This window comes from Bathycoccus prasinos, assembly GCF_002220235.1.
Source record: "Bathycoccus prasinos genomic : Chromosome_12".
NCBI lineage: Eukaryota > Viridiplantae > Chlorophyta > Mamiellophyceae > Mamiellales > Bathycoccaceae > Bathycoccus > Bathycoccus prasinos.
In genome coordinates, this window is record NC_023997.1 from 264,718 (window position 1) to 292,325 (window position 27,608).

General features: G+C 49.1%; 18 protein-coding genes across 18 annotated transcripts; 7 read left to right on the forward strand and 11 right to left on the reverse strand.

Annotated features, from left to right (window-relative positions):
* Nucleotides 1–30: 30 nt before the first annotated feature.
* On the forward strand, nucleotides 31–678 carry Bathy12g01430 (predicted protein; the record flags this gene model as incomplete). The annotated part of the gene is made up of 1 exon (XM_007509795.1): nucleotides 31–678. The coding sequence occupies one exon, from the start codon at nucleotides 31–33 to the stop codon at nucleotides 676–678; it is 648 nt and encodes a 215-aa protein (XP_007509857.1).
* A 166-nt stretch (nucleotides 679–844) lies between these two features.
* On the reverse strand, nucleotides 845–1,216 carry Bathy12g01440 (50S ribosomal protein L20; the record flags this gene model as incomplete). The annotated part of the gene is made up of 1 exon (XM_007509894.1): nucleotides 845–1,216. One exon carries the CDS (start codon nucleotides 1,214–1,216, stop codon nucleotides 845–847), a length of 372 nt encoding a protein of 123 aa, XP_007509956.1.
* A 265-nt stretch (nucleotides 1,217–1,481) lies between these two features.
* Bathy12g01450 (Ribosomal protein S8, component of cytosolic 80S ribosome and 40S small subunit) lies at nucleotides 1,482–1,649 on the forward strand (the record flags this gene model as incomplete). Its single annotated transcript, XM_007509786.1, has 1 exon — nucleotides 1,482–1,649. One exon carries the CDS (start codon nucleotides 1,482–1,484, stop codon nucleotides 1,647–1,649), a length of 168 nt encoding a protein of 55 aa, XP_007509848.1.
* Nucleotides 1,650–1,757: 108 nt separating this feature from the next.
* Nucleotides 1,758–2,588, forward strand: Bathy12g01460 (40S ribosomal protein S8; the record flags this gene model as incomplete). Its single annotated transcript, XM_007509744.1, has 1 exon — nucleotides 1,758–2,588. The coding sequence occupies one exon, from the start codon at nucleotides 1,758–1,760 to the stop codon at nucleotides 2,586–2,588; it is 831 nt and encodes a 276-aa protein (XP_007509806.1).
* Nucleotides 2,589–2,712: 124 nt separating this feature from the next.
* Nucleotides 2,713–5,946, reverse strand: Bathy12g01470 (predicted protein; the record flags this gene model as incomplete). Its single annotated transcript, XM_007509971.1, has 1 exon — nucleotides 2,713–5,946. The coding sequence occupies one exon, from the start codon at nucleotides 5,944–5,946 to the stop codon at nucleotides 2,713–2,715; it is 3,234 nt and encodes a 1,077-aa protein (XP_007510033.1).
* Nucleotides 5,947–6,442: 496 nt separating this feature from the next.
* Nucleotides 6,443–8,042, reverse strand: Bathy12g01480 (glyceraldehyde-3-phosphate dehydrogenase; the record flags this gene model as incomplete). Its single annotated transcript, XM_007509775.1, has 2 exons — nucleotides 6,443–7,682; nucleotides 7,975–8,042. The coding sequence occupies 2 exons, from the start codon at nucleotides 8,040–8,042 to the stop codon at nucleotides 6,443–6,445; spliced, it is 1,308 nt and encodes a 435-aa protein (XP_007509837.1).
* A 1,342-nt stretch (nucleotides 8,043–9,384) lies between these two features.
* Bathy12g01490 (predicted protein) lies at nucleotides 9,385–10,344 on the reverse strand (the record flags this gene model as incomplete). The annotated part of the gene is made up of 1 exon (XM_007509780.1): nucleotides 9,385–10,344. One exon carries the CDS (start codon nucleotides 10,342–10,344, stop codon nucleotides 9,385–9,387), a length of 960 nt encoding a protein of 319 aa, XP_007509842.1.
* Nucleotides 10,345–10,893: 549 nt separating this feature from the next.
* Nucleotides 10,894–11,442, forward strand: Bathy12g01500 (unknown protein; the record flags this gene model as incomplete). The annotated part of the gene is made up of 1 exon (XM_007509683.1): nucleotides 10,894–11,442. One exon carries the CDS (start codon nucleotides 10,894–10,896, stop codon nucleotides 11,440–11,442), a length of 549 nt encoding a protein of 182 aa, XP_007509745.1.
* Nucleotides 11,443–11,646: 204 nt separating this feature from the next.
* On the reverse strand, nucleotides 11,647–13,929 carry Bathy12g01510 (predicted protein; the record flags this gene model as incomplete). Its single annotated transcript, XM_007509803.1, has 1 exon — nucleotides 11,647–13,929. The coding sequence occupies one exon, from the start codon at nucleotides 13,927–13,929 to the stop codon at nucleotides 11,647–11,649; it is 2,283 nt and encodes a 760-aa protein (XP_007509865.1).
* Nucleotides 13,930–14,013: 84 nt separating this feature from the next.
* Bathy12g01520 (putative RNA recognition motif protein) lies at nucleotides 14,014–15,072 on the forward strand (the record flags this gene model as incomplete). Its single annotated transcript, XM_007509844.1, has 1 exon — nucleotides 14,014–15,072. The coding sequence occupies one exon, from the start codon at nucleotides 14,014–14,016 to the stop codon at nucleotides 15,070–15,072; it is 1,059 nt and encodes a 352-aa protein (XP_007509906.1).
* Nucleotides 15,073–15,220: 148 nt separating this feature from the next.
* On the reverse strand, nucleotides 15,221–16,018 carry Bathy12g01530 (magnesium transporter; the record flags this gene model as incomplete). The annotated part of the gene is made up of 1 exon (XM_007509806.1): nucleotides 15,221–16,018. The coding sequence occupies one exon, from the start codon at nucleotides 16,016–16,018 to the stop codon at nucleotides 15,221–15,223; it is 798 nt and encodes a 265-aa protein (XP_007509868.1).
* Nucleotides 16,019–16,071: 53 nt separating this feature from the next.
* On the forward strand, nucleotides 16,072–17,388 carry Bathy12g01540 (predicted protein; the record flags this gene model as incomplete). Its single annotated transcript, XM_007509723.1, has 1 exon — nucleotides 16,072–17,388. One exon carries the CDS (start codon nucleotides 16,072–16,074, stop codon nucleotides 17,386–17,388), a length of 1,317 nt encoding a protein of 438 aa, XP_007509785.1.
* A 98-nt stretch (nucleotides 17,389–17,486) lies between these two features.
* On the reverse strand, nucleotides 17,487–19,946 carry Bathy12g01550 (acetyl-coenzyme A synthetase; the record flags this gene model as incomplete). Its single annotated transcript, XM_007509664.1, has 2 exons — nucleotides 17,487–18,814; nucleotides 18,872–19,946. The coding sequence occupies 2 exons, from the start codon at nucleotides 19,944–19,946 to the stop codon at nucleotides 17,487–17,489; spliced, it is 2,403 nt and encodes an 800-aa protein (XP_007509726.1).
* A 162-nt stretch (nucleotides 19,947–20,108) lies between these two features.
* Bathy12g01560 (predicted protein) lies at nucleotides 20,109–21,158 on the reverse strand (the record flags this gene model as incomplete). Its single annotated transcript, XM_007509762.1, has 1 exon — nucleotides 20,109–21,158. One exon carries the CDS (start codon nucleotides 21,156–21,158, stop codon nucleotides 20,109–20,111), a length of 1,050 nt encoding a protein of 349 aa, XP_007509824.1.
* Nucleotides 21,159–21,767: 609 nt separating this feature from the next.
* On the reverse strand, nucleotides 21,768–23,174 carry Bathy12g01570 (1,4-dihydroxy-2-naphthoate octaprenyltransferase; the record flags this gene model as incomplete). Its single annotated transcript, XM_007509829.1, has 1 exon — nucleotides 21,768–23,174. One exon carries the CDS (start codon nucleotides 23,172–23,174, stop codon nucleotides 21,768–21,770), a length of 1,407 nt encoding a protein of 468 aa, XP_007509891.1.
* Nucleotides 23,175–23,650: 476 nt separating this feature from the next.
* On the reverse strand, nucleotides 23,651–24,478 carry Bathy12g01580 (predicted protein; the record flags this gene model as incomplete). Its single annotated transcript, XM_007509750.1, has 1 exon — nucleotides 23,651–24,478. One exon carries the CDS (start codon nucleotides 24,476–24,478, stop codon nucleotides 23,651–23,653), a length of 828 nt encoding a protein of 275 aa, XP_007509812.1.
* A 655-nt stretch (nucleotides 24,479–25,133) lies between these two features.
* Nucleotides 25,134–26,192, forward strand: Bathy12g01590 (predicted protein; the record flags this gene model as incomplete). Its single annotated transcript, XM_007509917.1, has 1 exon — nucleotides 25,134–26,192. One exon carries the CDS (start codon nucleotides 25,134–25,136, stop codon nucleotides 26,190–26,192), a length of 1,059 nt encoding a protein of 352 aa, XP_007509979.1.
* Nucleotides 26,193–26,478: 286 nt separating this feature from the next.
* On the reverse strand, nucleotides 26,479–27,492 carry Bathy12g01600 (predicted protein; the record flags this gene model as incomplete). The annotated part of the gene is made up of 1 exon (XM_007509928.1): nucleotides 26,479–27,492. One exon carries the CDS (start codon nucleotides 27,490–27,492, stop codon nucleotides 26,479–26,481), a length of 1,014 nt encoding a protein of 337 aa, XP_007509990.1.
* Between the last annotated feature and the right edge of the window lie 116 nt (nucleotides 27,493–27,608).

Here is a 27,608-nt window from a genome sequence, read left to right on the forward strand (position 1 = left end):
ATTCACTAACTAAACACACACAAAGAGCAAATGACGACATCGATGGCATCATCATCCTCCGCTTTACTGTCCTGTTCTTCCAACGTGGTTTCCTCGAGAAGAAAAAATTTGACGACGACGACAAGCAGGCACTCGAGAAGAGGAAGACAAAATGTATCCGTGCGAGCGGAAATCATCGAAACTTCCCCGGGGTTGCAAGAATTGTGCAAGTGCGAGATTCCTCCGCACATTGGACGCGTGGATTTCGTGAAGCAAATGTACCGATGGGCGGACATGACGTACACCGACGGCGGTTTGGCGACGTTCGGGAAGCGAATGGAAATTTCGGCGATAAATGAAAACCAAGCGGGAGAAACGAACGGGTATTTGATAAGCGTGTTCGACTTTAAAGACGGTGAAGAGCAAGTGGTGGCGGAATTAATCTGTCAGATGGACCAAACGTTGATCCAAACGTACGATACGATTTTACCGCCGTCGAAACCAGGAGATATCGAAGGGATTAAAAAGATGAACCGCAGCGGTAAGGACGAGTTCATCGAGGGCGAGTTTTTCGTGATTTCGAGAAAGCTTCCGACCGATGAAACTGTCGGATCTGTTTTGAAGGTGATGATTAAGAGGATGATGTCCGCTATTAACGCGTATTACGCGTTTGGAAGTCCGTTTTCTGAGGAGTTTTAAGGAGAAGAAAGCGAGAGCAAAAGAGAGAGAGAGAGAGACAGAGAGAGTTTTTACACATATTAGGGACTTGTTTTCATTCGTACTATTATAATATAATTTACTATTTCAACTACATACCACTACTAGGACGACTACCGCTACTATATACTACCGCGCGTAACTCTCTCTACAACTCTTCCTCAATCAACTCAATCTTCGGGAGCGGCTCTGGCGCCGCTCTCATTTTCTTCACTCTTTCGCAGAGCGCTCGAAACGATTTCGGCTCGTTCACGGCCAACTCCGCTAAAATCTTCCTGTCCAAACAGACGTTATCAACCCCAATCCCTCGCATAAACTCCGCGTATTTCACCCCGTGTTCGCGACTGGCCGCGTTGATCCTTACGATCCAATCCTTCCTCGCCTCTCGTTTCTTCGTCCGTCGATCTCTGTATTGATACTGCAAGGCTTTTTCCACTCTTTGGTTGGCCACTCGGAAACAATTCTTCGCTCGGCCTCGAAAACCTTTCGCCAGGGCGAATATTTTTTCTTTTCTCGTCATTTAAATGACTCACTCAGCGTGGTGGTGCTTGCGCGCGCGTTCTCTTTTTCGTGCGTTCTCTTCGCGTTTATCCTCCTCTTCAAAGTTTGCTCGTTGTTGTTCAAAAGTGATGAAGATTGGAGATGATTGGAAGCTCTTCTCTCTTTCGTGCTGTTTTCTCGAAAGACCGAAATTCTCTTTGAGACTCTCCCCAAAAAATTTGCACACGAAAACCACAGCGTGCGAACATTTTACCACACAACAAACACATCACACATAAAATACAATGGGCATCAGTCGCGACTCGCTCCACAAGAGACGCGCCACGGGCGGTAAACTCAAACCGTGGCGAAAAGCTAGAAAGTGCGTCCCGTTTTTACGTTCGCGCGTCGTCGTACTTGTATACTTTTTTTTTCCTTTCGCGCAAAAGTTTTTGGACGCTTGTGCGATTTAGAGGAAAGATGATGGTTTCCTCGTCCGTGTAAAAAAAAGAGGGCTTCGCATTCGAAATGCGCGCGGTTCGCGTCGATCGGTCGCTCAGACGCGCGTGAAAGTGGTCGAAATGAATGCGCGCGCGTTTGATTCTCGCGTTTACGTCTTTTCTCGATGGATTGTGCGCTCGCGGAGTGGTCGTCTTTCTCTCTTTATTCATCACCATCGCGCGACGCGCTGGAAATTTTCGGTTTTGGCTTTCTGTCGTGCTCTCGCTGCTTTTGCTCTCTTCCTGAGGGCCAAGCTCTCGTTTATGCGCGTATGTAATAATATACTAACCAACTCTCTCATCATCATCATCATCATCTACAGACACGAACTCGGACGACAACCGGCGAACACGAAGCTCGCGGCCGCGAAGGACGTTCGACAAGTGCGATGCAGAGGCGGCAACATCAAGTTTCGCGCCTTGCGTCTCTCCGATGGTAACTTTTCCTGGGGTAGCGAAAACGTCACGAGAAAGGCGAGAATTGTCGACGTCGTGTACAACGCGACCAATAACGAATTGTTGAGAACGAAGACGTTGGTGAAATCGGCTGTCGTTGCCATCGATTGCGCGCCGTTCAGAGCGTGGTACGCGCAACACTACGGGAAGAAGATTGGGGTCAAGGAGCGCGCCGGGCAGTTGACGGAGTCGGAGGACATCGACGACGTGAAGAGATCAAAGAACGTTCAATCGAAGCTTTCAACGAGAAACAAGGGTCACGAAGTCGCGAAGAACGTCAAATCGCAGTTCCAATCTGGTAGATTGTTTGCTTTGATCACGTCTAGACCGGGTCAGTGCGGACGCGCGGATGGGTACGTTTTGGAGGGAAAAGAGCTTGATTTCTACGTCAAGAAAATGCAAAAGAAGAAGCACGCGGCAGCAGAAGCTGCAGCGGCCAAGGCGTCTGGAGCTTAAAGAGTTTTGACACGGTAAGAGAGAGAGAGAGAAAGAGGTAAATCATATATACGACTTCTAGTAGAATAAGATAGCATTGTTTAAAAATAATATAAATACGTAAAGTAAGTTCAACTTTCCTTTCTTAACACGCAAAGAATGCGAGCGCGGCAGTTGCCGCGATAAGTTTGACGACGCTCAAAAGAGGTGACGTAGACGCAGGAGGAGGTGGCGATGGTGGTGGCGATGGTGGCGGCGCCAAGGCTGTGATCGTCGTCGGTGCAACGATATTAGATACGGCCAAACCAGCAGAAATTAATTCTGTCTTCATCGTTGTCACATCGGTTACGACCAATTTCGTCTCGAGAGCTGTAGTATCGGAAAATGTGGTCGCTTCCACGGTAAATTCGACTTTCAACACAGAATCGACTGCCGAAAGCTTTCTTCGACCAGCAGTAACATCTACAACGGACGTAATCGTAATCGCGGCAGAATCGACGCCTAAATACTTTGCCATTCCGGTTTTGAAATTAGTTTTTTTATCGTCGTCAAACTCAGCCGCGCTGTAGCCGGTGAGCTGCATTTCCGCCTGCACAGCCGCGGCAGCCGGAGGAGGAGGAGATGGCGGCGGAGGCGACGGAGCGACAGAGCATTCTGCAGTAGTGAATGTTCCTGCCAAACACGAACTCGTGCCCGAAACAGTATAGCCGGTATTGCAAGTAGGCTGACACGTAGAACCACTCGCGAGTGTCGACGTGCAATCACCCACGGCACCATTTACTGGCGCCGCCGAAGCGTCGCAAGGATTGGCCGAACACGTCGCGGCGGTCAAAGCGCCCAAAGTACACGAACTCGTGCCCGAAACAGTATAGCCGGTATTGCAGGTAGGCTGACACGTAGAACCACTCGCGAGTGTCGACGTGCAAGTACCCACGGCACCATTTGCTGGCGCCGCCGAAGCGTCGCACGGACTAGCCGAACATGTCGCGGCGGTCAAAGCGCCCAAAGTACACGAACTCGTGCCCGAAACAGTATAGCCGGTATTGCAAGTAGGCTGACACGTAGAACCACTCGCGAGTGTCGACGTGCAAGTACCCACGGCACCGTTGGTTGGTGCCGCCGAAGCGTCGCAAGGATTGCCAACGCACGTCGCGGCAGTCAAAGTGCCCGCCAAACACGAACTCGTGCCGGAAACAGTATAGCCGGTATTGCAGGTAGGCTGACACGTAGAACCACTCGCGAGTGTCGACGTGCAATCACCCACGGCACCATTTACTGGCGCCGCCGAAGCGTCGCAAGGATTGGCCGAACACGTCGCGGCGGTCAAAGCGCCCAAAGTACACGAACTCGTGCCCGAAACAGTATAGCCGGTATTGCAGGTAGGCTGACACGTAGAACCACTCGCGAGTGTCGACGAGCAAGTACCCACGGCACCATTTGCTGGCGCCGCCGAAGCGTCGCACGGACTAGCCGAACACGTCGCGGCGGTCAAAGTGCCATCATAACACGAACTCGTGCCCGAAACAGTATAGCCGGTATTGCAGGTAGGCTGACACGTAGAACCACTCGCGAGTGTCGACGTGCAAGTACCCACGGCACCGTTGGTTGGTGCCGCCGAAGCGTCGCACGTGGCTAATGTCACCGCCAGAGTTCCAGCTCCGGGAATACTTAAGCCAGGTTTCACCCAATAATGCGTCATTCCGTTGCATGGTTTTGTATCTTGCACCGGCACATTCGTGCTCCAATAGCTGTAGTCTGCATCTCCACGTTTACTAAGGTCTCCACGGAAACACTTGTATGGACCAGGGGTGAAAGCCGGATAAGTTTTACCCGTATTTGCATTCTTATTAACTCCTTTATTCCCTGAAGACGTTGTCGCAGAAATGACTTGAGCGTGATAGTGATATCCTCCATACGCCGTCGAGTCGGCGGAGTGTTCGTGACCACCGCAATCGTCGAGACCATCGCTGAAGCCAGGAGCGGACGTGCTTAAATATCGCCCGTAAATGGTCGGACCGTCGTACGCAAATCCTATCACCGGAGGATGACCGTCAGTGCCATCCGTATAATTCGCGGGTCCATAATGACACATCGTATCGCTCGCGTGGAATGGGTCGCCGTGTAAATGCGGTTGACCACCACCTTGCCCGACGTGTTCGTTGCAACTATCGACTTCGCACGCGTCCAAAGTGATTCGAACGACATTGGAGTACAAGGGATAGATTGACTGTCCCGTCGTACTGACGCCGACGCCCGTCCAAGATGGAAGTCCGAAGCACCCTTCAGCGTCGGTATCGCATAAGTATTTGGTATTTCCATCGCCTGCTCCTCCGGAAAAAGTATCGAAATTATTTGAACCAAGGGCAGTATCCAACAAAGTGTAGCGATATTCGCCTGTCTTCAAAGGAATTGCCGTCGTTTCCATTTTTGGAGATGATACCGTCACTTCGCTCGTCACGCAATCTGTTGCAGTCGTACCATCCGGATAGTATGTTCCTCCCGGTGCTTGCGAAATATCCGCCATATTTGTCGTAAATCCAGTCGCACCCGTCCCGATAATGACGAGGTATTTGTCGTTGCAATACGCCGCGACGGCGCCGCCGGTGCCTAAACGTCCGGCGGACATCCAAGTATTCAACCACGTCGCGCCGCAGCGTTCATCGACCGTTGAATCCGCTTGCGTGCACGTCTGTGCTGTGTATTTCGCAAGCTCTTCTGCAGAGTCAATGCTTGTAGCCGCCACGTTCGGGGATTTTAATTGATTGGCATCGCACTTCGGTTTAGTCGACATATCTGTGCAATAACCGGCGCCGCACGAGCCGGTGCCTCCCCACGAGCAATCCGTATTCCAATCCGCCGCCTTTGTTGCCCCATTTATGTCCGTTGCTGTGTAGGATACATCAGAAGGATTTAAGATCGCGCTGTTCCCTTTCGTGACGTTTACCGTGACGTACATCCCATCCGCGCAATGAGTGCCGATCGAACAATAAAAATAGTGCGTCCCGACACCCATCTGACCACTTGTCGTCGTGTACAAACCCGAACTCGACGAAGCCGCTTTCGATGTTCCACCGCTGCAAGTCCCGGTTGTTGAATAATACACATCGTGAGTATTGCTCCATGAAATCGTGAGCGTGTCCGTCGTCAACATGGTCACCGTTTGCGCGCTATACGCCCACGTTATCGCTTTCGCCGCCGCGTGCGCTGAAGTTGGCGCCCAGGAGGCAAGGAAGACGCAGCACAAAGCAACGCACAGAAAAGAAGAAAAATCCAACATTTTGTCGTTTCTTCCTCTTCTTCTTCTTTTCGAGGACGGAGAAACCGCCGAAGAAAAAGCGGATGCCTTCTTCGCGTTCTTCTCAAAATCGTTGGTCGTCATCTTCGCTGACGATGAGAACGTGTCGTGTCGTTGTTGTTGTTGTTGTTGTTGTTGTTGTTGCGTGATTTTAACGTCTGTCCTCTTATTTATAACGAACGGATAATTCTCAAACGGATGATATCCTCCGACGATACAAAGATGAACGCGAAGCGTCTCTTTTCTCGAACAGCGCAGAGACGAAAACACACGCACAAACACGGAAAGAGAGAAAGAACGGCTCGTGCGGGCTTCTTCACTCTTCGTCGTGAAAACGAGACGCGATTACTACTACTCGAGGAATATATAAATTCAAGGTGCCTTTTTTGTAAGGTTATTGAAGTCTTATTTGAGCACTTTCTCGTCGAGAACGCTTTTGCGCACGTTGCGTGCGTGCGCGTGTGTGTGTGCGTGTGTGTGTGCAGTAGGTAGGAAGAAAAATTGTATTTAAACGTTTAATAAACATAATAATACGTATATATGCGCAAAGAATGAAGAGTCCTTTAAGGCGAGAGCTCTTTTAAAACAAGGCAAACTTCTTCTTCGTCTTGTTATTTTTATCGTCAGACGCGGAGGAGGAGGAAGATCTCGGTTCGCCCAAATCCGCGACGTTTCCGACGTGCGCGATCAAATCCAGGACTCTGTTCGAATATCCCCACTCGTTGTCGTACCAGCTCACGAGTTTGACAAAGTCGTCGCCGAGCATAATACCCGCCTTGGCATCGAAGATGGAACTTCTCGAGTCGTGGCAAAAATCGGTGGACACGACGGCGTCTTCGGTGTAGCCAAAGATGTTGGCGTACGCTTTCGATTCCGAGGCTTCTTTCAAAACCTGGCAAATCTCTTCGTAGCTGGTTTTCTTTTCCAACTTGACGACGAGATCGACGACGGAGACGTCCGGCGTCGGGACCCGGAAGGCCATACCGGTAAGCTTGCCGTTCAATTCCGGCAATACTTTGCCGACTGCTTTAGCAGCTCCGGTGGAAGATGGAATAATGTTCGCCCCGGCGCCTCTCCCGCCTCTCCAATCTTTCGCAGATGGACCGTCGACGGTTTTTTGCGTCGCTGTCGTTGCGTGTACGGTCGTCATGAGACCTTCCTTGATGCCGAATTTCTCGTGGATAATCTTCGCCAACGGCGCCAAGCAGTTGGTCGTGCACGACGCGTTCGAAATCACCGATTCGCTCTCCTTATATTCCGTGTGGTTGACACCGACGACGTACATCGGCGCATCCGCGGATGGGGCGGAAATAACAACCTTCTTCGCGCCCCCGGAAAAGTGCGCCGAAGCTTGCTCCGTGGTAGTAAAAACGCCCGTAGATTCAACAACCACATCCACGTTCGCGCTATCCCACTTAATCATCGCCGGATCCCTCTCCGTGAATAACTTGACGCACTTCTTCGCGAACGGCGTGCCTTCGTAACCAATCTCCAACTCGCCGTCGTCGTTGATCAAAACCGGGCACTTCAAATTCCCGTGCGTCGAGTCGTATTTGAACATGTACGCGAGATACTCAGCCTCGATAAACGGATCGTTAATAGCGACGACTTCGATGTCAGAGCGTTCCAAAGCGGCTCTCAAGACTAATCGACCGATTCTCCCGAACCCATTGATTCCGATTTTAATAGTCTTGTTCGCGTTCACGACCGGTAAATCCTCGGATGGGACGTCCAAAAATGACATTTTCGGGGAGACGCAAAATCTTCTTCTTCGTTCTTGCTTCGTTGATCTGCTGCTGCTCTTCGCGCGATTGTTCCTCCTGCAAAAGAAAAAAACAATCAATTTTAATAATAATAACACGACTCATCGGTTAAAAAAACGAGAAGATGATACCACGAATACGAACGCGATCTCATCAGATCTCACAAAACAATACTCCTGAATCGTCTGAATCGTCGCGCGCGCGTTCAAATTCAAAGCGCCCGCCAAAAGGTGTTTCGGGGGGAGAAAAGAGTTCGTTAAAATTGAGAAAAAAAGTGCCTCTCTCGGGAAAGTGACGGCTCTCGGATTACGGAATATAATTAAAAAGAGATTAGTGACATAAAACTCACGAAGAAACAGCGGATCCGCGCAAAGAAGCGGAGGAGAGCAGCGATCTGGTGGTGGTTATTGTCGACATTTTTATTATCGTCTCTCTTTGTGTGATCTGTGTGTGTAAGAAGCGATTAGTATATAGGATTGTATATAATGACGCTTTATTATTGACTCTGACTTTTTGAAAACTTTGCGAGATCGCAAAAAATATCAAAATTCGTCCTCAAAAAAGAGAAAAAAATACACGGAAAAGAGCAGAAAACCACACTTTTTTGTTGCTTCATACAAGATATTTTTTCCTTCTCCTTCTCAAAAGCGAGGATGATGAGCGGGGGAACCCCGTTTGAAGAAGACGATCAAAGTCATCATCATCATCACGAGCTCGAGAACGTGTACGACGTGTGGATCGCGACGCGGAGTAAACTGAGAGGGTACTCCACCGTCGTGTTCGATCGATTACAAAGAGTTTTATTACTTTTCGGAAGTGAAGAGGAGAGAAGGAGAGAAGGAGAAGAAGGAGGAGAAGAGGACGAAAAAGGTATACGATCGGTCGTTTTCGTGCGCGGGAGTGGACAATGTGTTGGTAAAGCCATCCAAGTGGCGGAGTACGTCTCGAGGAGATTCGTTGGCGGGACGGTGCATCGACAGGTGACGATTGGAACTATTCGAGCTGGACAGAGAGTGTTTCACGGGCACGACGAGACGCATGCACCGAGTTTTCCTCGAGATCGACCGATGATATCTATAGGGTTATCTCTCGATAAGAAGAGGTTGAAGGAGACCATGGATTTGTTGGAAAAAGTTGAGCGCGATATGGCGCGGTTAACCGCGCCGCCGAGGCTGACGACGGCGTATCATCGAGTCGCGCGCGAGTCTCTCGAAGCCCCTCCCGAAGAAGAAGAAGAAGAAGAAGAGGAAGAAGAAGAAGAAGAGGAAGAAGAGTCGGAGGGGGAGGAAGAAGAAAAAGGGGAAGAGAAAGGAGAGGAATCGACCATACATCTGTTGAACGACTCGAAAGAGTTCCCGCGTTTGCAACGCGAGGAAGAAGCTCCTACGCAACGCATAGAAGAAGAAGAAGAAGAAGTCGTCGAGCAAAAGGAAGACGATGAGAACGCCGATAACGACGACGACAACGACAACAACAAAGAGGAAGAAGGAAAAGAAGAAGAAGAAGGAAAAGAAGAAGAAGAAGGAAAAGAAGAAGAAGAAGGAAAAGAAGAAGAGGAAAGTGAATCATCGGACTCGTCGTCGTCAGAATCCGACGAAGAAAATATCTCCCCCGTGGAACGCCGCGCGGCCTCTTCTCATTACGAGTCCGGGACGGATAGAAGGAGACGAAAGAAACTCCACGGCGAGAAAACGACCAGAGGTTCCAGCGTCACGCCGCCACAATAAAAGAAAGAGCGATAACAGCAATAATACTTTTTCTAATTATACAACGGAGGCGGCAACACTAACGATTCTAATATCTTTTCAATCTCTGGTCTCCACTTCTCTTCCTCTCCTTTCGGCATCTGCGCGGTCGTCGAATAGAGATGACTGACTCTCCCGTCGTACCCAATCCCGGCCACGACTAACTGTTTCGAATCAATCCCCGTGCTCGGACGAGTCAACTCGTACTCCACGAAATAGTTCAACCCTTTACTTCCCGCTTCAATCAACTCGGAATACTGCACCTCGTCCTCTCTGCCTTTCTTCGCTTTCGGTTTATTCATCGGGTTTACCATATTATAACCGAACTCGAACGGCGATCCGAAACTTCCCATCTTCGGGTAATCCGCCCCGACTGGAGTCGCCACTAAAGAAATGTTCACGTCTTTCGGGTTCGCGTTTTTCGGCGCGAACGCGATGACTTGTCGAGATCCCGATCGATCTCCCGAACCGCCGGTTTCGCCGACTAAAAGCTGCCACGAATCCGTCGGATACGAGAGACTGAATTTCAGCACCTCGTCGGTATACGTCGTCGTGTTCTTATTAGTATTCGTATTCATCATTTTAGTAGAAGACTCATCTTCCTCAGCCGCGAAAGCGTAATAATTATTCTTATTAGTATCATCCATACTCAGCACCATCGACGCGAACGCGAACGCGGTGGTCGTAGCGGAGACCATCATCGCTTTCCTTCTCGTCGTCGTTTTCTGAATCGTCGTCGTCTGACTTGATGATGATGAATCAAATGATTTTTCGGCGTTCACGACGAAGCACTCATCGACGTCGTCGGCAGCCTCGAAATTTCGGGAGAATGATTTAGAGCGGCATAATATTTCCACGCGTTGGTGTCTCGGCTTCTTTGGTGCCGCTCCTGCTCCTGCTAAAGCTGCTAAAGCTGCCGCGTTCGAAGAACTCGTCGTCTGAATCGTCGTCGTCGGTGTGAGTGCTGCGTTCATGATGGATGATGTGTGCTTCTTTTTGTGATGAATGAGAAAATATCTTTCGTCGTGTGTCTCAGACAGAGGCAACGACAACAAATTCTTGCACAACAAAAAAAGTGAAAAAAAGCAGAATTGGTGGCCGAACGTTTTCACAAAAAAATTTACTTTGATGAGCTTGCGAAAGCACCCGAATGTTTCTCTCTCTTTTTGACTCCTTTTTGGTGCGTTGCTTTGCCGTGAGCTTTTCACAGCCGCAGAAGAGAGAGTTTTTTCAAATAAAACGAGCGTGCGAGAATACTAATCTCGCCAGAAGAAAGAAGTTTTTCTCTTCTTCTCTTCTCTCTGGAGCAGAGAGAGAGAGAGAGAGAGAGAGAAAGCAGAACGACGCTCTCGCGAGAATAAAAGAAGGAGAGAAAACGAGACGAGAGAACCCCCCGAGTATTCTTCTTCTTTATTTTCTTCTTCCGAGTAGTTTCTGCGACGCGCGAAGAAAGAGCAATTGTTGACTCTTTTTCTTCTTGGGGAAAAAAGGAGAGGTCGGGAAACAACGATCAAAAAAATCAGATGTTCGCGCGACCGGGAAGGATACGCGCGTACTGCTCCGTCTCCGGCGGATTGGACGCATTGAGAGATGCCGGAGGGGTTTCCGACGTGGAGTTATTAGATGCGAGACAACCAAGGGTGAAGAGAGAGGAAAGAATGGATAATAAAGATGATGATGATGATTTTTACGAGGCGAGAAGAAAGGAGGAGCTCGAAACGACGGAACGACGAGAACTGCACGCGCAGTTGAACCGAGAGGACAGCGCGTACGGATACTCATCATCAAACATCAACACGAGTCGCCAGAATAGAAGAAACACGAATAATAATAATAATAATAATAGCGAAGAAGAAGAAGGACCGACGACGCCGCCGAATCAGCGGGAGAGCGAACAACCGCCGCCTCGCGTCGGCGCCAAGAGAGGCCTGATTCCGCACAGTCGCTCGATGCCGGAGTTTGGCGAGGCGAAGTTATGGGCGAGGCGAAACCGAAAGCAACCGCAAAGATTAGACGTGAGGTTGCAGTGCGTCCAGTTGGGGGTGATTGAGAGTCCGAGTAGTTATGCATAGAAGAAGAAGAAGAAGAAGAAGAAGAAGAAGAGAATGATGTATTTTAGTTTTTCGTAATATAGAAAGAGGATAGAAGAATTTTCAACCGACGATACGGTACAGTATGCGCGCGAGTGGTAATTACTTTTGATTTTGTTACACTGCTCGTTCTTTTTCAACCGAGAAGCGTATTCCGCGTCTCTTTTCTTTTCTTTTCTCTCTCTTCTAGTTTTTTATTTCGATCGCTTCAACCACCGCAGGAGGAGCTTTCTCTGCTGATTGCGTATCCTCTTCTTTTTCAGAAAGGAGTTTGGAATTAGGTGCGTGATTCTCGGACTCGCATCTGAGCTCGTTCATCTTCGCCACGAGCGCTTGAATCACTTTCCCGGATAACACACCAAAATCGTACATGTTCATCAGGTGTAAATGAAACAACTTTCTCATCTGGCGGTCTTTCACCAGCTTTTCTTTGTGAACGTACATGAACGAACTCGTGCAGTCTGGCATTTGCCTGTTCGCCATGGCGCAATATTTACGCACGTGTTTGTTCCACATTCTAAAGAAATCTTTCTCGACTTGCGCCACGTCCACGTATTCGTCTATAAACAGCGCGTCTTCTTTGTCCCACATTTCTTCCTGCTCCCTCTCGTCGTCGTCGGAATCGGGAATGGTAGATTTGTCTTCCGTTTTGAAAATTTTCTTGCTCATGGGTAAACACGTTCGCGAGTGGTAATACCGACCGCCGATGGCGAATGATTTTCTCGAGCCCGTCTCTTGAATCGTCGTCTTCTTCGTGGCGACAACTTCTTGGTACTGCGCTGATTGACGAAAATTTTTCTTCTGACTCGCCGCCTTATCGAGCTCGCCTTGGGAAGCAAATTTCCTCTTTTCCAGTTTCGATTTTTCCTTTTTTATCCTCTTCTCTATATATTTCTGTTCAGCCTCTTTCGCGAGTCTTTGACGTATCAACTGCTCCGAAGCGGCGTAGCCGAGAGGAAACTCTTCTTCTCTCCCGTCGCCACCTTCTTCGCGATTCCTTTTAACTCCCACTCCTTGTAGTTTCACGTTGTTCGAATGGCTCCACTGTTGCAACAAGCGCTGTTGCTGTTCTGGCGCGCCGACGTGAAACTGTCCCAATTCCGCCGTGGCTCTATTTTCCGCTTGCACTCTTTCTTTCGCCGCGCGAACAACTTTGGTTAAATTGATATCGTTCCCAAACATCCTCTTTTGACTGTTGTAAAAATCCTTCACGTGTTCCTCTGCATTTTCTCCGTTCAAAACTGCCGCCGCTTTGTCCAAGGAAATCTGGTCGTAATAATGCGGAGTAAAAAACTGCGCGAATGGATTCTCCTCCCACCCTCTCTTGTGCTCTTTCTCTTTCAACGCCGCTTTCTTCGCAACTTGCGAGATATTCTCCTCGATGCTTTTGAGCTGCATCTCATTTTGTTTCTGCAACTGCTTATTCCTAATCTCCTCGTTCAACTTTATCTTCAAAATCGCCAACTCGTTCTCCCACCCGTGCGTTTTACTCTGAACGTCTTGACTGGACGTATTCGTCGGCGCCAAGTTCCCAATCGCCGGTAAAATTACTTTATTCGTTCCAACTTTCTGGTATTTTCCTCCGCTAAAGAACTCAAACGATTTATTCGCCGGGTCTTTCAACAGCGTCGCGTCTAACATGTTCAATTTGTCCTGTCCGTTCTCGCACATCACGAACGACGTCTTCTTAATCCTCACTTCGATCGTATTCATGGTCACCACTCTGTCTTCCGATTTTGCCACGTACATTCTGTTCGGATCCGTCAGCGTCCTCTTCTGCACCGTGTTCACCGGTAAAAACGTAAAATAGAACTGATCGTGCGACGCGTTCAGGTGTTGACACAAACCGATAAAATTCCTCGGCTTGAGGTTGCAAAACGGACACCGCGCCCGGTACGCTCTCTCCGTCTTCTCGCTCACTCTCAAATCCGCGATGCCTTTGGCTTTATAAAAGTATCGAAACATCACGTCTTGATCGTCTTTCGGTTGCTTCTCGTCCTCTGATTCTTCTTCTTCCTCTTCTTCGTTCTCGTCTTTGTCGCTCTCGTCGTCGTCGTCGCCTCTACTCCTACTCCTACTCCTCTCGTTACTCTTAATCTTCTTTTCTGTCGTCTCCGCACTCATCTCAGTCGTCGTTGATTTCCTCTTTCTTTTCTTCGGTTTGATGTACCTCAAATTCCTCACCAGGAAGCTTTTCTTCAGCGTTTTCGGTCCTTTCGCTCGTTCGTGCAGCGTTCGGTACAGCATCACCAAATCTTGGTAGTGGTTCTTAAACGTGTTCGAATCTGGCTGCGCGATCGACCCCGGCTCCTGATTTCTCGTTTGCTGCTGCTGCGTGTTGTTAGTATTATTATTTGGCGTTTGTGCGACTCCCGTCGTTACCACCCTCGTCGGTTGTTGCTTTTTAACATTATTCACCGTCGTCATCTCTCGCTGCTTTTTAAGCGCCTCCTCCTCCTCCTCCTCCATGGTTGAGAAATCTTGAATCAAATCCGTCAAAGTTGTGACGCTCGGGGAAATCATCATCGAGAGCGAGAGCTTATAGAGCAAAAGATGGGACTGAACTACACGCGTGGGTCGACCATCATCAAGACGACGACGACGAAAAACAACAACAGCGATCATCGTCGAGAAGTTCCTAAAAGAGACGACGAAGAGACGGAGACGAGAATACGAGGTGAAAGCAGACACCCGACGAACGTTTTGCACGTTTCGAACATCTCCCCGAGACTGACGGGACACCACGTGAGGGAGATTTTCAACGCGTACCAACTCAACGAGAAGAACGAACATCGCGGGATCGAAAACGTCTCCTTCGGCCACGGGAGGAAGTTTTGTCGCGTGCAATTTCGGGAGCTGGAAGACGCGGAATACGCGAGGGAGAACTTGGACGGCGGGGAAATCGACGGGAGGGAGATTAAGGTAGCCTTTGTCGATTCGGTGAGTTGCGTCGAGAAGGGAGGAGTCGGCGGCGGCGCAGCGGAGGAGGAGAGGAGAGGATTTGGCGGCTTTGGAGGGTACGAGAATAATAGGAATAACACGTTCGATAATAATAACGGTAGAGGAGATAGCGGTACTTTTAGAGGGAGGAGGAGAGATTTCGGCGGCGGCGGGTATACTACGAACAACAACGCCAATAACGGAACGCACGCCGCCAGAGAATACGGCGGGAGACGAACGTCGCGGTCGCGTTCGCCTCCGCGGAGAAGAGATAGCGGAACGTACAGAGGAAGAGACAGAGATAGAAGACGAGGGTATTCTGGATCTCGATCTCGTTCGCCTCCTTCGGCGTCTCGTTCTCGATCTCGGTCTCGCTCTCGCTCGAGAGAGCGGTACGGCCGAAGAGGCCGAGTTGAACGAAGTAGACGACGCCACGATCGTTCGCGATCTCGATCGCCGCCTTCGCGAAGAAGAAAGTCGTCTGGGAGTTACGACGATGACGACGATAAAGATAACGCGATGGATGATGGCGGTAAACAAGGACGCCGAAGGTCATCTCGGAGAGACGCGCCGTACCGACGAAGAAACAGGTCGCCATCGCATTCGCGTTCAAGGTCTCCAGACAAGCGAAGAGGAAGAGGAAGGAGAGGTAATCGAGAGTATTCGGAGTAGGAGCAAAAAAGTAACGATAAGAAAAGTAGGAAAATACACGCGACTACTGCACGCGACGACATTCGCAAAAAATCATCTTCTAGATATTACACGTCCTCTCTAACTACCTCTACGAACCTTCTTTCTCTCTCTCTCTCTCTCTCTCTTTTCACGTCGCGCTCCCATCCCCAACCTCCTCTGCTATCTTCACCGCGACATCACCCAAAGTCTCCGGCATTAATCTCTGCGCGACTAAAAAATAAATCACCAACCCGCTGCTATCTACGATCGTCGTCATCAACGGCGCCGACGTCACCGCGGGATTAAAACCCAGCTTCACCGCGAACAGCGGCAACCCGGCGCCTAACACGTTCGCCCACACGCTCACCAAAGGTAACGATATCGCCACCACCAAACCAATCAGAGGCGATATGCCTTCCCACACCAGCGATAACACGAACACTAACATCCCCAAAAACCCGCCCATGATGAACCCGGAGACGGCTTCTTTGAACAGAACCTGAAGAACTTCGCGCGTATTTTCCGGTTTTATCTGTTTCAAAGCGATCGCTCGTATAACGGTCGCGACCGATTGCGACCCGGTGTTCCCACCGTGCCCGATTAATAACGGGACGAAATACGACAGCTCTACTTCGTGCGTTAACAGCTCTTCGAATCGTTCCACCACCACCGCGGCTAAGATTAAGCCGAGGAAAAACGCGCTCAACCATCCGATTCTGCTCTTCAGTATCTTCACGACGGACTCTTTGCGGTAATCTCCAACGAGAGAATGAACAGTATTCGAGTGTTGTTGCTGATTTTGGTGGTGAACTTCTCCTCCTATTCTGTCTCCTCCGACCGTAGTATTGTTCTCCTTCGCACTCGTCTCCGTCGCGAGAGCACTCTCTGCGAGCATTATCATCTCGTCGTATTGACTCTCAACGCTTCTTTGATGTAATGAAGACATTTGTCCAATTTCCCGGCATTACTTTCGAGCGTAAATCACGCGCAAAGAGGAGCATGTCTTCATCATCATCGCACAAGAACCGAGTGGAAGGCATCTCCGGGGCAATCGCGGGATTGTTGGCGTTGCTCGCGACGTATCCACTGATCACGCTGAATACGAGGCAGCACGTTCGAGAGAAGACGAAGACGAAGACAAAGTCGACGACTGGTTCGACGGGGAAAGAGGAGGTCGACTTTGAAGACGATGAAGACGTCGAGAAGAAGACCGAGAGGATAAAGCGCGGAGAGAAACCGAGAGTGCGATTGGTGTTGCCGATGGTGTCGTCAAAAACGAGAGACGAAGAAGACGAAGATGATTCGACGACGATGCAAACGAAACTGGAAAAGTTGAAGAAATTATACGTGGGGGTGAAACCAGCCTCGATTGGGACGGTGTGTTCGCAAGGCGTGTATTACTATTGGTTTTCGGTATTCAACGGCGAATATTTACGCCTGAAACGAGAACGACTTTTAGGACGACATCAGCGAGAGGAACAGAGCGTATTTTTAACACCGATTGAGAGTTTACTCACGGCGAGTTTAGCCGGGTGCGTGAACGTCGGGTTGACGCTGCCGATATGGACGGTGGTGGCGAAGATGCAAGTCGTGTCGAAGACGTCGTCCAGTCGAGGACGGAGCATCGGTGAGGAGAAGGACGACGAGAGTGAGAGCGAAGAGGAGGAGGCACACAAGTGGTCGGCTGTGAAAAAGAAGAAGGGTGGAGTTTCGAGTAGTGTCGATGCGACGCGCCGCGAGAGGCGAGACGAGGCGAAAGCGCTTGGATTTTGGACCGTGGCGAAGGAAGTGTACGATACTTCCGGCGTCGCCGGATTTTACGGAGGCTTATCCGCGTCGTTGATTATGGTCACTAATCCGGCGTTACAGTTTGCAATCTACGAGACTTTGAGGCAGAAACAACGCGGTAATAGTAATAGTAGAAATAGTAGTACCAACGCCATTAGCGCTTTGGACGCGTTCTTTTTAGGAGCGACGGCAAAAATTGGAGCCACGTTAGCGACGTACCCGATGTTGGTGATTAAGTCAAGGTTACAGGTTGGAAGAAGAGGCGTTGTAGGAACGACGAAGAAGAGCAGCATCAAAGCAGATGGTAAGAACGGAAATAATAGTAAAGAGTACGACGGTATCGTAGACTGCGTGAAAGATTTATACACCAACGAAGGCGGCTTTTTTGCTTTTTACGACGGGTTGACGACGAAACTTTCCCAGACCGCGTTGTGCGCGGCGTTGATGTTCTCGTCGAAGGAAGAAATTTCGCGTCGCGTAGACGAAGCGGCGGTTCGCATTCTACAAAGATATGCGAGCAGTAAGTAAAATGATGAACAGCACAAAATAGGTAGTAAAAAATTGATGATGTTTGGTTGTGTATGTATCGCGCATTGCGCTTCATTTCTCTCTCTCTCTCTCTCTCTCTAGTTTTCCGCTTCGTTCGCTTTTTTCTTCGCTTGGATGATGCATTGAATCGATTCTGGATTCGCCACCGCGCTTAAATCTCCAAAGTCACCCGTCAAATCACCTTTGGCAATCTTGCGTAAAACTCTTCGAACGAGCTTTCCCGAGCGCGTCTTGGGAATTCCAGTGCCTGGCTGGAGAAGCAAAATCCCACCGGTTGGTTTTGCAAACGAACCGATTTCCTTCGCGCATGTGTCCATGAGATCTCTTACAATCAACTGCTCCGGGGTATACTTGGATGATTTCAATTCCGCTTTCTCTTTCAAAAATTGAATATCTTCTCTCAGCGAGCAAAACGCGAACAACTCTTGGCCTTTAATCTCAGACGGGATGCCTACGACCGCGGCTTCGGTTACAAACACGTTCCGAGCGAGCGCGTTTTCGACTTCAGCCGTGCCAATTCTGTGACCAGAGCAGTTGATTACATCGTCGACTCGCCCGGTGATGTAGTATTGCCCATCTTCGTCTCTTCTCGCGCCATCGCCGGAGACGTAGTACCCGTCAATCTCTTGAAAATACGACTTGACGTATCGTTCGTGATTTTTGTAAATGTCGCGAAACATCCCAGGTAACGCGGGAGGTTTTAACGCGAGCAGACCTTCCACGTTTGGTCCATCTAATTCTTTCCCGGTTTGCGGGTCGAGAATCGCAGGAATGCATCCGTAGAAAGGTAATCCGCATCTCCCCGGTTTCTGTTCGCCGACGTTCGGTAAAGATAAGATGACGTGTCCGCCGGTTTCGGTTTGCCACCACGTATCAACTATTGGCAACTTTCCCTCGCCGACGACGTCGTGGAACCACGTCCACGCGGATTCGCCGATAGGTTCTCCAACCGTTCCTAAGATCTCCAAAGAATCTCGTTTCGTTTTCGTGACCCACTCGTCGCCTTGTTTCTTCAAAGATCGAATAACAGTTGGTGCGGTGTATAAAACTTTTGCGCGATATTTGTCGCAAATTTCCCACAATCGACTCGCGTTCGGGTAATCTGGTTTACCTTCGTATAAAATCGAGGTGCAACCGTTCAGTAACGGACCGTAGACAAGATACGAGTGACCCGTTATCCATCCGACGTCTGCGGTGCAAAATGTCACGTCGCCAGCTTTTACGTTAAACGCTTCTTTCATCGTCTCCCCGACGTGAACCATATATCCGCCAATCACGTGAACGACACCTTTGGGTGCGCCCGTTGACCCGCTCGTATACAAAATAAACGCTGGGTCTTCCGCGTCGCGCCAGATCGTCACCGGCGGAGGTCGCGACTCTTGCTCGTCCAACGCCAAATCAAAACCTGTTATTTTTCAAAGCAAAAAGAGAAGAGAGTTATAAGTTAGCGTCAGTTTCCTACTTTCAAGAAGGCATAAACCATAATATGGACGCATGATGCCGTGCGGCGCGTCCGTCCAAGCGGGTGACATTTCATTACCTCCGTGTCGTTGTTTGTACGCGGCTAATATCTCCGCTTTTTCCTTTGGCCAATCCGTGTGCGGCTCCGATCCGGGCAAGTTAAAGTGACACACTCTTTCCTCGATTCGATGCCCTTGTATCTCGCAAATTTTTTCCGCTTCGGCGACAATCTTAAACAACTCAATCGCCTTTCCGCCTCGATACGACATCGCCGCCGATACCAAAACTTTAGCCTCGCTATCGATGATTCTTTTCGCCAACGCCTCCGCAGAGTACCCGGCGAAAACGACGTTATGCACCGCGCCGATCCTCGCGCACGCCATCATCGTCACCACAACCTCTGGAATCATCGGTAAGTAACACACAACCACATCCCCCGGTTTCACGTTGCACACGTAAATCAAGTGATTGGCTAACTTATCGCTCTTCTCTTTCAACTCCAAATACGTGAGCGTTTCGCACCGCTTCTCTCGCTCGAAGCCTTCGTCGGACTCAAAAATAATCGCCGGCGCGTCTCCTAAACCTTTCTCGATGTTTCGATCCAAACAGTTGTACGCTATATTTGTCTTCGCGCCTTTAAAGAACTCGACGTTTACGTCGCCTTTCCTCGCGTCGAAATTTTCGCGTTCGTTGTGTTCGTTGTGTTTGAAAAACTCGTCTCGATTTTCCCAACTATAGTTCTCGTACGCGAGTTCGGCCCAAAACGCACCCGGGTGCCGAATCGAATACCGATACTTCTCCTGATACCGTTTCAACTGCTCGCGAGGATCGTCCGTGACGACTTCAATCGTTTCTTTCTCCACGCTCGAGGAGTGGATCGTCGCGTGCGATGGTCCCAAAACCGAAGGAGGAACTTCTTCTTCTTCTTTTGCGCGCTTCTTTGTCTCTTTCTCCGACGACGACGACGCGCGAACCCTCAACATTCTCTTCGCCCCGTGGTTCTTTCTTCTCCCGCTGCTGCTGCTTCGAAATACTGCCGTCGTCGTCGACGACGATGCTGGGAGCATCAGCGTCATCGCGCAACTGTTTGCGTTTTAAAGTGAAGCAGAGAGATCTATTATCGCGTATTTTTTAGATACAGAATTTATTACAAAAGCGATTTTTGAAATGATGATGTTGTTGATGATGAGATGATGATAAAGAGGAGAAGAAGTTTCTTCCTTTTATATCTCAAACTATTACTCGTCGTCGTCCATGTAAAAACCGACGTCGGTCATGCACGTCGGACACTCGCTGTGACCTCGTTCGTTCCATTCGACGATACACGCGAGATGGAAGTGGTGCGCGCACGCTAAGGTGATTTTCGGGTTATCTTCTTGGTACTCCTCGAAACAGGTTGGGCAACAGTTGGTGTCGTCAAAAGGTGTCGATGGACGGTCTTCTTCTTTTTCGTGTTGTTGCACATCGTCTTTGTTATTGTTGTTACTCTTTTCGAGCGCTTGGAAGATGGAGGCGCGCAAATCGTTCGGTTCTTTGCCGTTGTTCGACCCGTCTCTTTCAAATTTCGCCGCCGGTACGAGGGAAAGACTTCTAAAGTGCCTCGACGTGGAAGTGGATGCAATTGTCGCACCAGTTGTCGCGCTTCGCCGGACGACGTTCTTCTGTTCTATTTGCGCTTGCTGCTCGTCTTCTCCGTCGTCTTCGAACGCTTTATAACTATCGTTTATAACAATCGGAGATATCAACCTGGACATCCGCGACGTTCGCCCGCCGCTCGGCGGCTCCTTCCCGCTGCTATTGCTACTGTTGTTGTTACGAAAGTGACCAGTAACTTTCGGCGGCGGCTCCGATTCCGTCCTTCGATGTTTGCCTTTTTTATTATTATTTTTATTACTACTCCCGCTCGCGCCGACGCCAAAGCCCCTCCGCATAAACGACGCGGACAAAGATTCCACTTTATTCCCGCTCTCCCGATCGTCGCTTAATCTCCCTTTTTTCAACAGTCTCACCTCCTGTTCGTCCTTGTTCGAGGTAGTTTCCGAACCTTCTTCCATCTCGTCTCCTTCTTCTTCTTTGTTGTCGCTCTGGATCGCCGAAGCGCTCTTTTCCTCCTCCAACTGCTCTTCCTCCTCCTCCTCTCCTCCTCGGTCTTCTTGGTCTTCTTCTTCTTCTTGAGACCCATTTCCCATCATAAACTTCGCGAACGGATTCTTCACCCCGAAAACGTACTCCGAGGACATCGTTTGCCGATGGCCTCGGTGTTGATGTTGGCGAAACCGTCCGTCCATTTCCCGGCGCGCGTTGTTGGTGATTCGTTGACGATTGTGATTTGACGATGCGTTTCTCCCCGTTGATCTTCTTCTTCTTTCATTTTCGTCGTCGGTCGCGGTCGTCGACGAGAAACAACACCCCATCGTCGGTAGAGAGTATTAGAGAGTGTATCTGTTTGTTCGTTTATTCTTTCGATGTATCGAGTGCTTTGCGCGAGAGAGAGTCTAAGAGAGAAAAGAATGGAAGAAGGAGAGATATGAGTTCGTTAGTTGTGGGGTGAAAAGACACTTACGTTTCAGTCAAAAGAAGAGCTTTTGGTGGATTTTAGTAAAGCGTGCGATTTATTTTTCGCTCTCTCTTCTGGTGTTCTTGTTCTTCTGTTCTTCTTCTCTTCGCGCGTGGTGCGTGTCGTTGAGGAGGGGAGCATTTCTTAAATATGATTTGACGATAGTTTTATTACATTATACTCTTCGTCGTCGCGGCTGCGCATCGCGTCTCTTCGCTTTTCTCTCCGATTCATCCGGTATTATTATTACTTATTATGTTGGTAGTAGTATTACACAGCAGTAGCGCTTTTTCGGACTTCTTTCTCGCTGCTGCTGTTCCCTAACTTTTTTCTCGTTTTTCTAAAACGGCACTGCTAATCTTCTGCTCAACCATAACCCAAAGGCTAACGCTACGCCGTGAGCCACGTGCCATCTCACCGCGAAATATTTCGTCTTGAACAACATCTTTTCGTTTTCCACGTTATCCAACGCGTAGTTTTGCATCGCTCTCGCTAATGGGTAGGTGATAAAAATCATCGCTCCGGCAACGGAAGGTAACCATCCGCACGAGACGAACGTCGCGATCAAGGCGTAATAGGCGGAAACGACGTGTTGAATCGAGCTGACGCAAAAATCCACGCCGAATCGAACGCACGGCGACAACTTCCCGCTCACCTCGTCCCCTTCTCTTTGGTGCAAATGACTGGCGAATAGAATCATGCTCGTCGTCACGCCAACCATCCACGCGTTGACCCATAACAACGGAGGCACGTTCAAAAAACTCGGCAAGTTTGCGCCCGCAAACACCGCGAAAAACGCGCTCGTCGCCAAAGGTCCAAACGCGGTAAAGCACAACGGCTCCCCCAACCCTTTATAGGACAACCGCAAAGGCGGCGCTTGATACGCATACCCGCACCCGATCGCCAGCAACAACGCCATCGGCGCCACAGCCGGTGCGTTTGCAAAAAGCGGCAACAAAGTCACCACCCCGGCGATTAAAAAGAACGCGCTCGTCACGTGCGCCGCCTTGACGTCTCCGTTTAATAAATTCACAATCGATTCCGGTTTCCTGTTCCCACTATCCACTCCAGTCTGATAATCCCACGCGTCGTTCGATATGTTCAGCCACGCGATCACCGAACACGCGCCTAAGAGTAAACGTAACGTCAAGTTCATCGCGCTCGCGCCAATTTTTGGGTCAATCAGGTTAAGATAACTCGCCGAAGAAGCAGCGACTAAAACGGGAATTATGGCCACCGAATACATCGGCAGTTTCGCGCAACGCCACCACAAACTGCTCGAGCTCAGTTCTCTCTCTTTAGAGTTGTTGTTGTTATTTGAGTTGTTGTTTGAGTTGTTGTTGTGAGCGTTATTGTTTGTATTTGAAGACGAAGAGGAGGAAGAGGAAGCCGATTCGAAGAACGAATTGGACGAAAAACTCTGCAGCCGCCTTCGCCTTCTGTACTTTTCCTCCTTTTCCTCCGTAGTATTCTCGCGATGACCCCGGGGACGACGACGATTCCGAGGACGAGTGCTACTAAACGAATCGTCGTAAGAATTATTATGAGAAGAAGAACACGACGCGCTGTTTCTCCGATGACTTCTACTCTCGCGACGAAGATGATGACGATGATGATGATGATGATAATAATTGTCGTCCAATTCTCCCTTCGTCCTCGTCCTCCTTTGCGTAAGAGCAGTCGCGCTTTTACTCACACTAAACCTCGATTTTGAGGAAAACGAAAGCGCACGAGACGACGCCTCCATCGTTCTCTCAACTCTTTGTTTTTTCGATCTTCGTTGTCTGTCTGTCTGTTTCTTTTTCTCTTTCGCGTGCGCGAGTGTGTTGTTGTGTGCGGAAATTCTCTCTCGCGAGTAGTGCTGAGAATTTTATTTTTTCCTTGAAACACTAAATGTAAAACAAGTATATTCCTTATTTTGTGTTTAACTCTTATCTGTCGTTCATACCACGTGAAATCCATCGCTTCCCATCAGCACAGCGAAATTAAGCCACGTTGGGCGCCAATAGTATTGCGGTTAGTAATAACGTGAGAAGTCGGCGTGATGACAGGTTTTCTTTTTGCTTTTTGTACGTGTGTTTCTCTTAATTTCAATTCTGAGCTGTTTCTAGCACCATATCTCTATGTATGTATTGTCTCTCTGCGTTCTCCGCGTATTTCGCGCATTCGAAATCGGAAGAAGCTCCTCGTATTCTTTTTTGTTGATGAATGATACCTATGATTTTAAATCGTGTGTAGCTCTCCATGTTCGTATCGCCAACCAAACGGTAACGGACAGTTATTGTCGAGGAGGTATTGTACACATTCGGGGTGGTTGTTCTCGTGCGCTTTTCGTACGGCGTCGGCGTCCCAAGGCGCTTTGGCGGTTTCGCGCAAGTACTTCAAACAGTCTAACTGACCTTTTTCGGCTGTATTCGCACACGCCAACACGCTATATTTATCATACTTGCGTTCAACAAGATATTCGAGTATGTGAAGATCACCATTAAAAGCCGCGCAACTGGCAGTATCCAAATCCCAAGGCGCTTTCGCTTCTTCGTGTAAGTATTTGAGTACCTCGAGATGACCTTTCCAGGCAGCACCTGCACACGCCGTCTCATTGATAGGACACTTCTTTGCAACGCAATACTTCACCATTTCCAGATTACCTTTTTGTGCGGCCGCAATAATCGTATATTTATCCCACTTACACTTTTTCTCCTCTCGCGCCCACTTGAGCAACTCGAGTTTATTCGTACAAGCAACTCGAACGCAGAAAAGTGTTTCGTCCTTCCACAACCCCCGTCGATTCTCCCAAGCAACTTCCAAAGTCGATATCGACGACATCTCTTCAAATTTAAACTTCTCTTTCAAATCACCCGCGCGAGATGATCTCTTCACCAACGCTCTCGTCTCTGTATTCACTCCGTACAAGAATTTCACATCCGTCGAATTCAATCTCGGCAGAATGTGTTTAAAACAAATATCGTCGTTCTTCACAATCACGTCCCATAAATCTCTCTGACCAACCTTCCTCTTCCGCATTCTCGTCGTAACTCCTTCTGCAGACATCATCAATCAGCTTTTTTTGCAACGCTGCTCTCTTTCAATAAAAGGACATTGTTTTATATTCGTCGTCATTCGAGAGCGTCCTTTCTTTGAAAGACTTTTAATATGGGGAGAAAATGCCATGCATACAGTTGAGGAGTTGAACACATGAATGTTTTTGGGCGGTTTGAGAAAGGAGATTTCTCTCATCAAAATTTTGGTTTGTGGCTGTGATTTTATTTCGTTCGTGTTTTGTTGTTTTGTTTTCATCCCCGAAACGTCGTGAGAAACAGAAACAGAAGAAGACAACTAAGAAGAAGAAGAGGGACAGAAGAAGAACCCCTCTGTTAACACGGAGAGAGAGAGAGAGAGAGAGAGAGAGAGAGAGAGAACCATCATGTTTTTGTCGTTCGCGGCGAGAGAAGGAAGGAAACGAGCAGCAGCGAGTGGTGGTGCTTTTTTTTCCTCCTCCTCCTCGGGAAATACTACGAAAAGCGGATTGATGATGATGATGATGTTGAAGGAGACGACGACGGTGGGTGTTGGTGGGTCGAGTGCGATAAAAAAATGCGCGACGACAACCATCCCGCGGCGTTTGATTTCTTCCTCGTCGTCGTCTTCTTCCTCGGCGAGCGTTAAAGTTGTTCAGAAAGAACTCCTCCTCGCGAAAAGAGGGATGATGAGGAAAGAAGCGAGAAGAAGGACGTTCGCCTCGGATGTCGCCGCCGGACAACAAACGCAACAACACAGCGCGAAAGGAGAATTCCGGTTACTTCCAAAAATATGCTCCATCGCTGATATGAAGCTCAACGAGATGCAGTTTTTCCAAAAGACGATACCGTTTTTACGGTGCACGTCCTCGTCCAGTAGAAACGGCATGACGCTTACCGAGCTGTGCGGCCACTCGGCGTTTGTTTTGCTCGGATGGTCCTACGTCGTCGACGATCCGTTCTTGTTGCGATGTTTAGCCACGGCGAGTTTTACCGCGCAAATTTGTTTCCAGTTTTTTAGAGAGAAGCCGTTGTGGTTGCCGATTCGATGGAACGTGTTGTTCGTAGGGGTGAATATGATTTGGATAGCGAAGATGTTGAACGAGTACAGCGAAAAATCGTTGAAAGATTTGACGAGCGAGGAGAGGGAGGTGTACGATGCGTTCTTTAAAGTCAAAGAGAAAGAAGTGGTGACGATGTCGTCGTCGGAAGTTGAAGAGACGAACAGTCGCGGCGAGAAAGTAGTATCGGCGGCGCCGAAGAAAACGACAAAGACGTATCGAACGCACCAGATTCACCCGAGCGATTTCAAAGAGTTGGTGAAACTCGGCGAGTGGAAAGAGTTGAAAGGAGGCGATGTTATTGCGGTCAAAGGGAAGGTGAATACAAACATTTACGCGATTGTAGACGGTGCAGTTGCGTTGACATTAGACGATTCGGTGGTACCGGTTGCGGCGAGCGCGCGAGAGAAGACGGCTGCCACGACGAAGAAGAGCGCCTCCTTGCCGGCTAATAATAATATTAGTAAAAATATCTTGCGAAGAGGCAAGTTTGTCGGCGAAATGGCGTTGAGTCACGGTGCCGCTTTCGGTACCGTCGTCGTTGAAAAAGAAGGCGCGAAAGTCATGGTTTGGGACACACACAAATTAAGAGAATTTGTGATGGAAAATCCTCGCGCGATGAACTCCGTGCAAGCGTCGTTTGGTCGATCTTTAGTCGAGAAGATGAAAATCGTCGGCATGGAGTGAATGAAAAGCAGGAGAAGAAATGTACTATTATATAACAACACACAAATCACGCTTTTTTTTAGCAAGAGCAGTAGTAGCGATACGGACAAAGTTATCATCTCGTAGTTTTAATGAGAAAAACAACAAGAGTAATACTACCTAAGGTAGTATGTAACACTATTCATTATTGATTTGATTTTATATACGAGCACGTGTATACCAATGGTAGTATCAACGCGCTTTCACTATAGGGACTACTAAGCGCTAAGCGTCATCTCTAAAAGTTTTACAAACTGCTAATCTGCTATTACATAATCGTACACTGCTCGACCGAAAACCCGGGTTTGGGTTGATATCCTCCAAACCCTCTCTCTGGGCACTGGATCAACTCACCGACCCGTAACTCTCTCCACACCTCCCTCGCCCTTTTCGAGTGCATGTCAAAATCCTCGGAATTGTCTCTCCCGGCGCCTTTCATCATCACCTCTCTCCCGGCTGGATGAAAGCGCACAAACGCAGACGCTTCGTACACGTTCCCGTGCGCGACTAACCAAACTTTTTCGTCCTCTTCACCTTCTCTTTCTCTCGCGCGTTTTCGCAATCGGTCGATGTCGCAACACGTAAACCGACTCGATCGATGATGGTGATGATTTATTGTACCCGTCGTCTTTGCTTCTCGTCTTTTTGTCCCACCACCTTTAAGAGTATCTCTCATCATCGACGACGAAACCAACACCAACATGCTCGCGCAAAACTCGCACTCTTTCAGCGAGCAGTAATACGCACAACTCGCGCATCCGTAACACCTCTCGCTTCTCCGTTTCGTTTCTTTAATATTCTTTATTTCTTCTACTTCTTCTTCTTCTTCTTCTTCTTCTTCGGGTGGTGATTGACCGTTTCGCGCATCCGGCGCGAGCGCTCTTCGCTCTCCGTTCCTCTCTGTTGTTCTTTTCAAGGGGGCACACGCCGCCTCGATATCGTCTGCCATCATTTCTTTCCCAACGCTACGTATGGTTTCCTCCGAGGACGAGGACGACCTGCTGCTCGTCTCTACATCCGTCGTTTGAAGAGTAGTATTATTCCTGATGTTTTGGTGGAACGCGTCGATCGCGTTCATCACCGTTTGCTTCTGCATCGTTCGACTCGTCGAAGTCCCATCCGTTTCCCCCGTTTTGGAATCCCCCGCGATGGATTTCGAATTCGTCGTCGTTTCCGTCGTCGTCGAGATCGGAGGCTTCGAGTGCGAGAGATTCTCGATGGTCTCCTGGACGTCGTGTTTAGGGACGTGCTGTCGAGCGCGATGGCGCGAGGACGAGCCCATCCTCCCACTGTCTTTGTGTCTCACTCTCGACTTTTTGTGAAGTAAAACAACGAGGTAACAACAATGGAAGAAAGTAAATATTATTGCGCGCAAAACGAGAATGTTTTTCAAAAGTG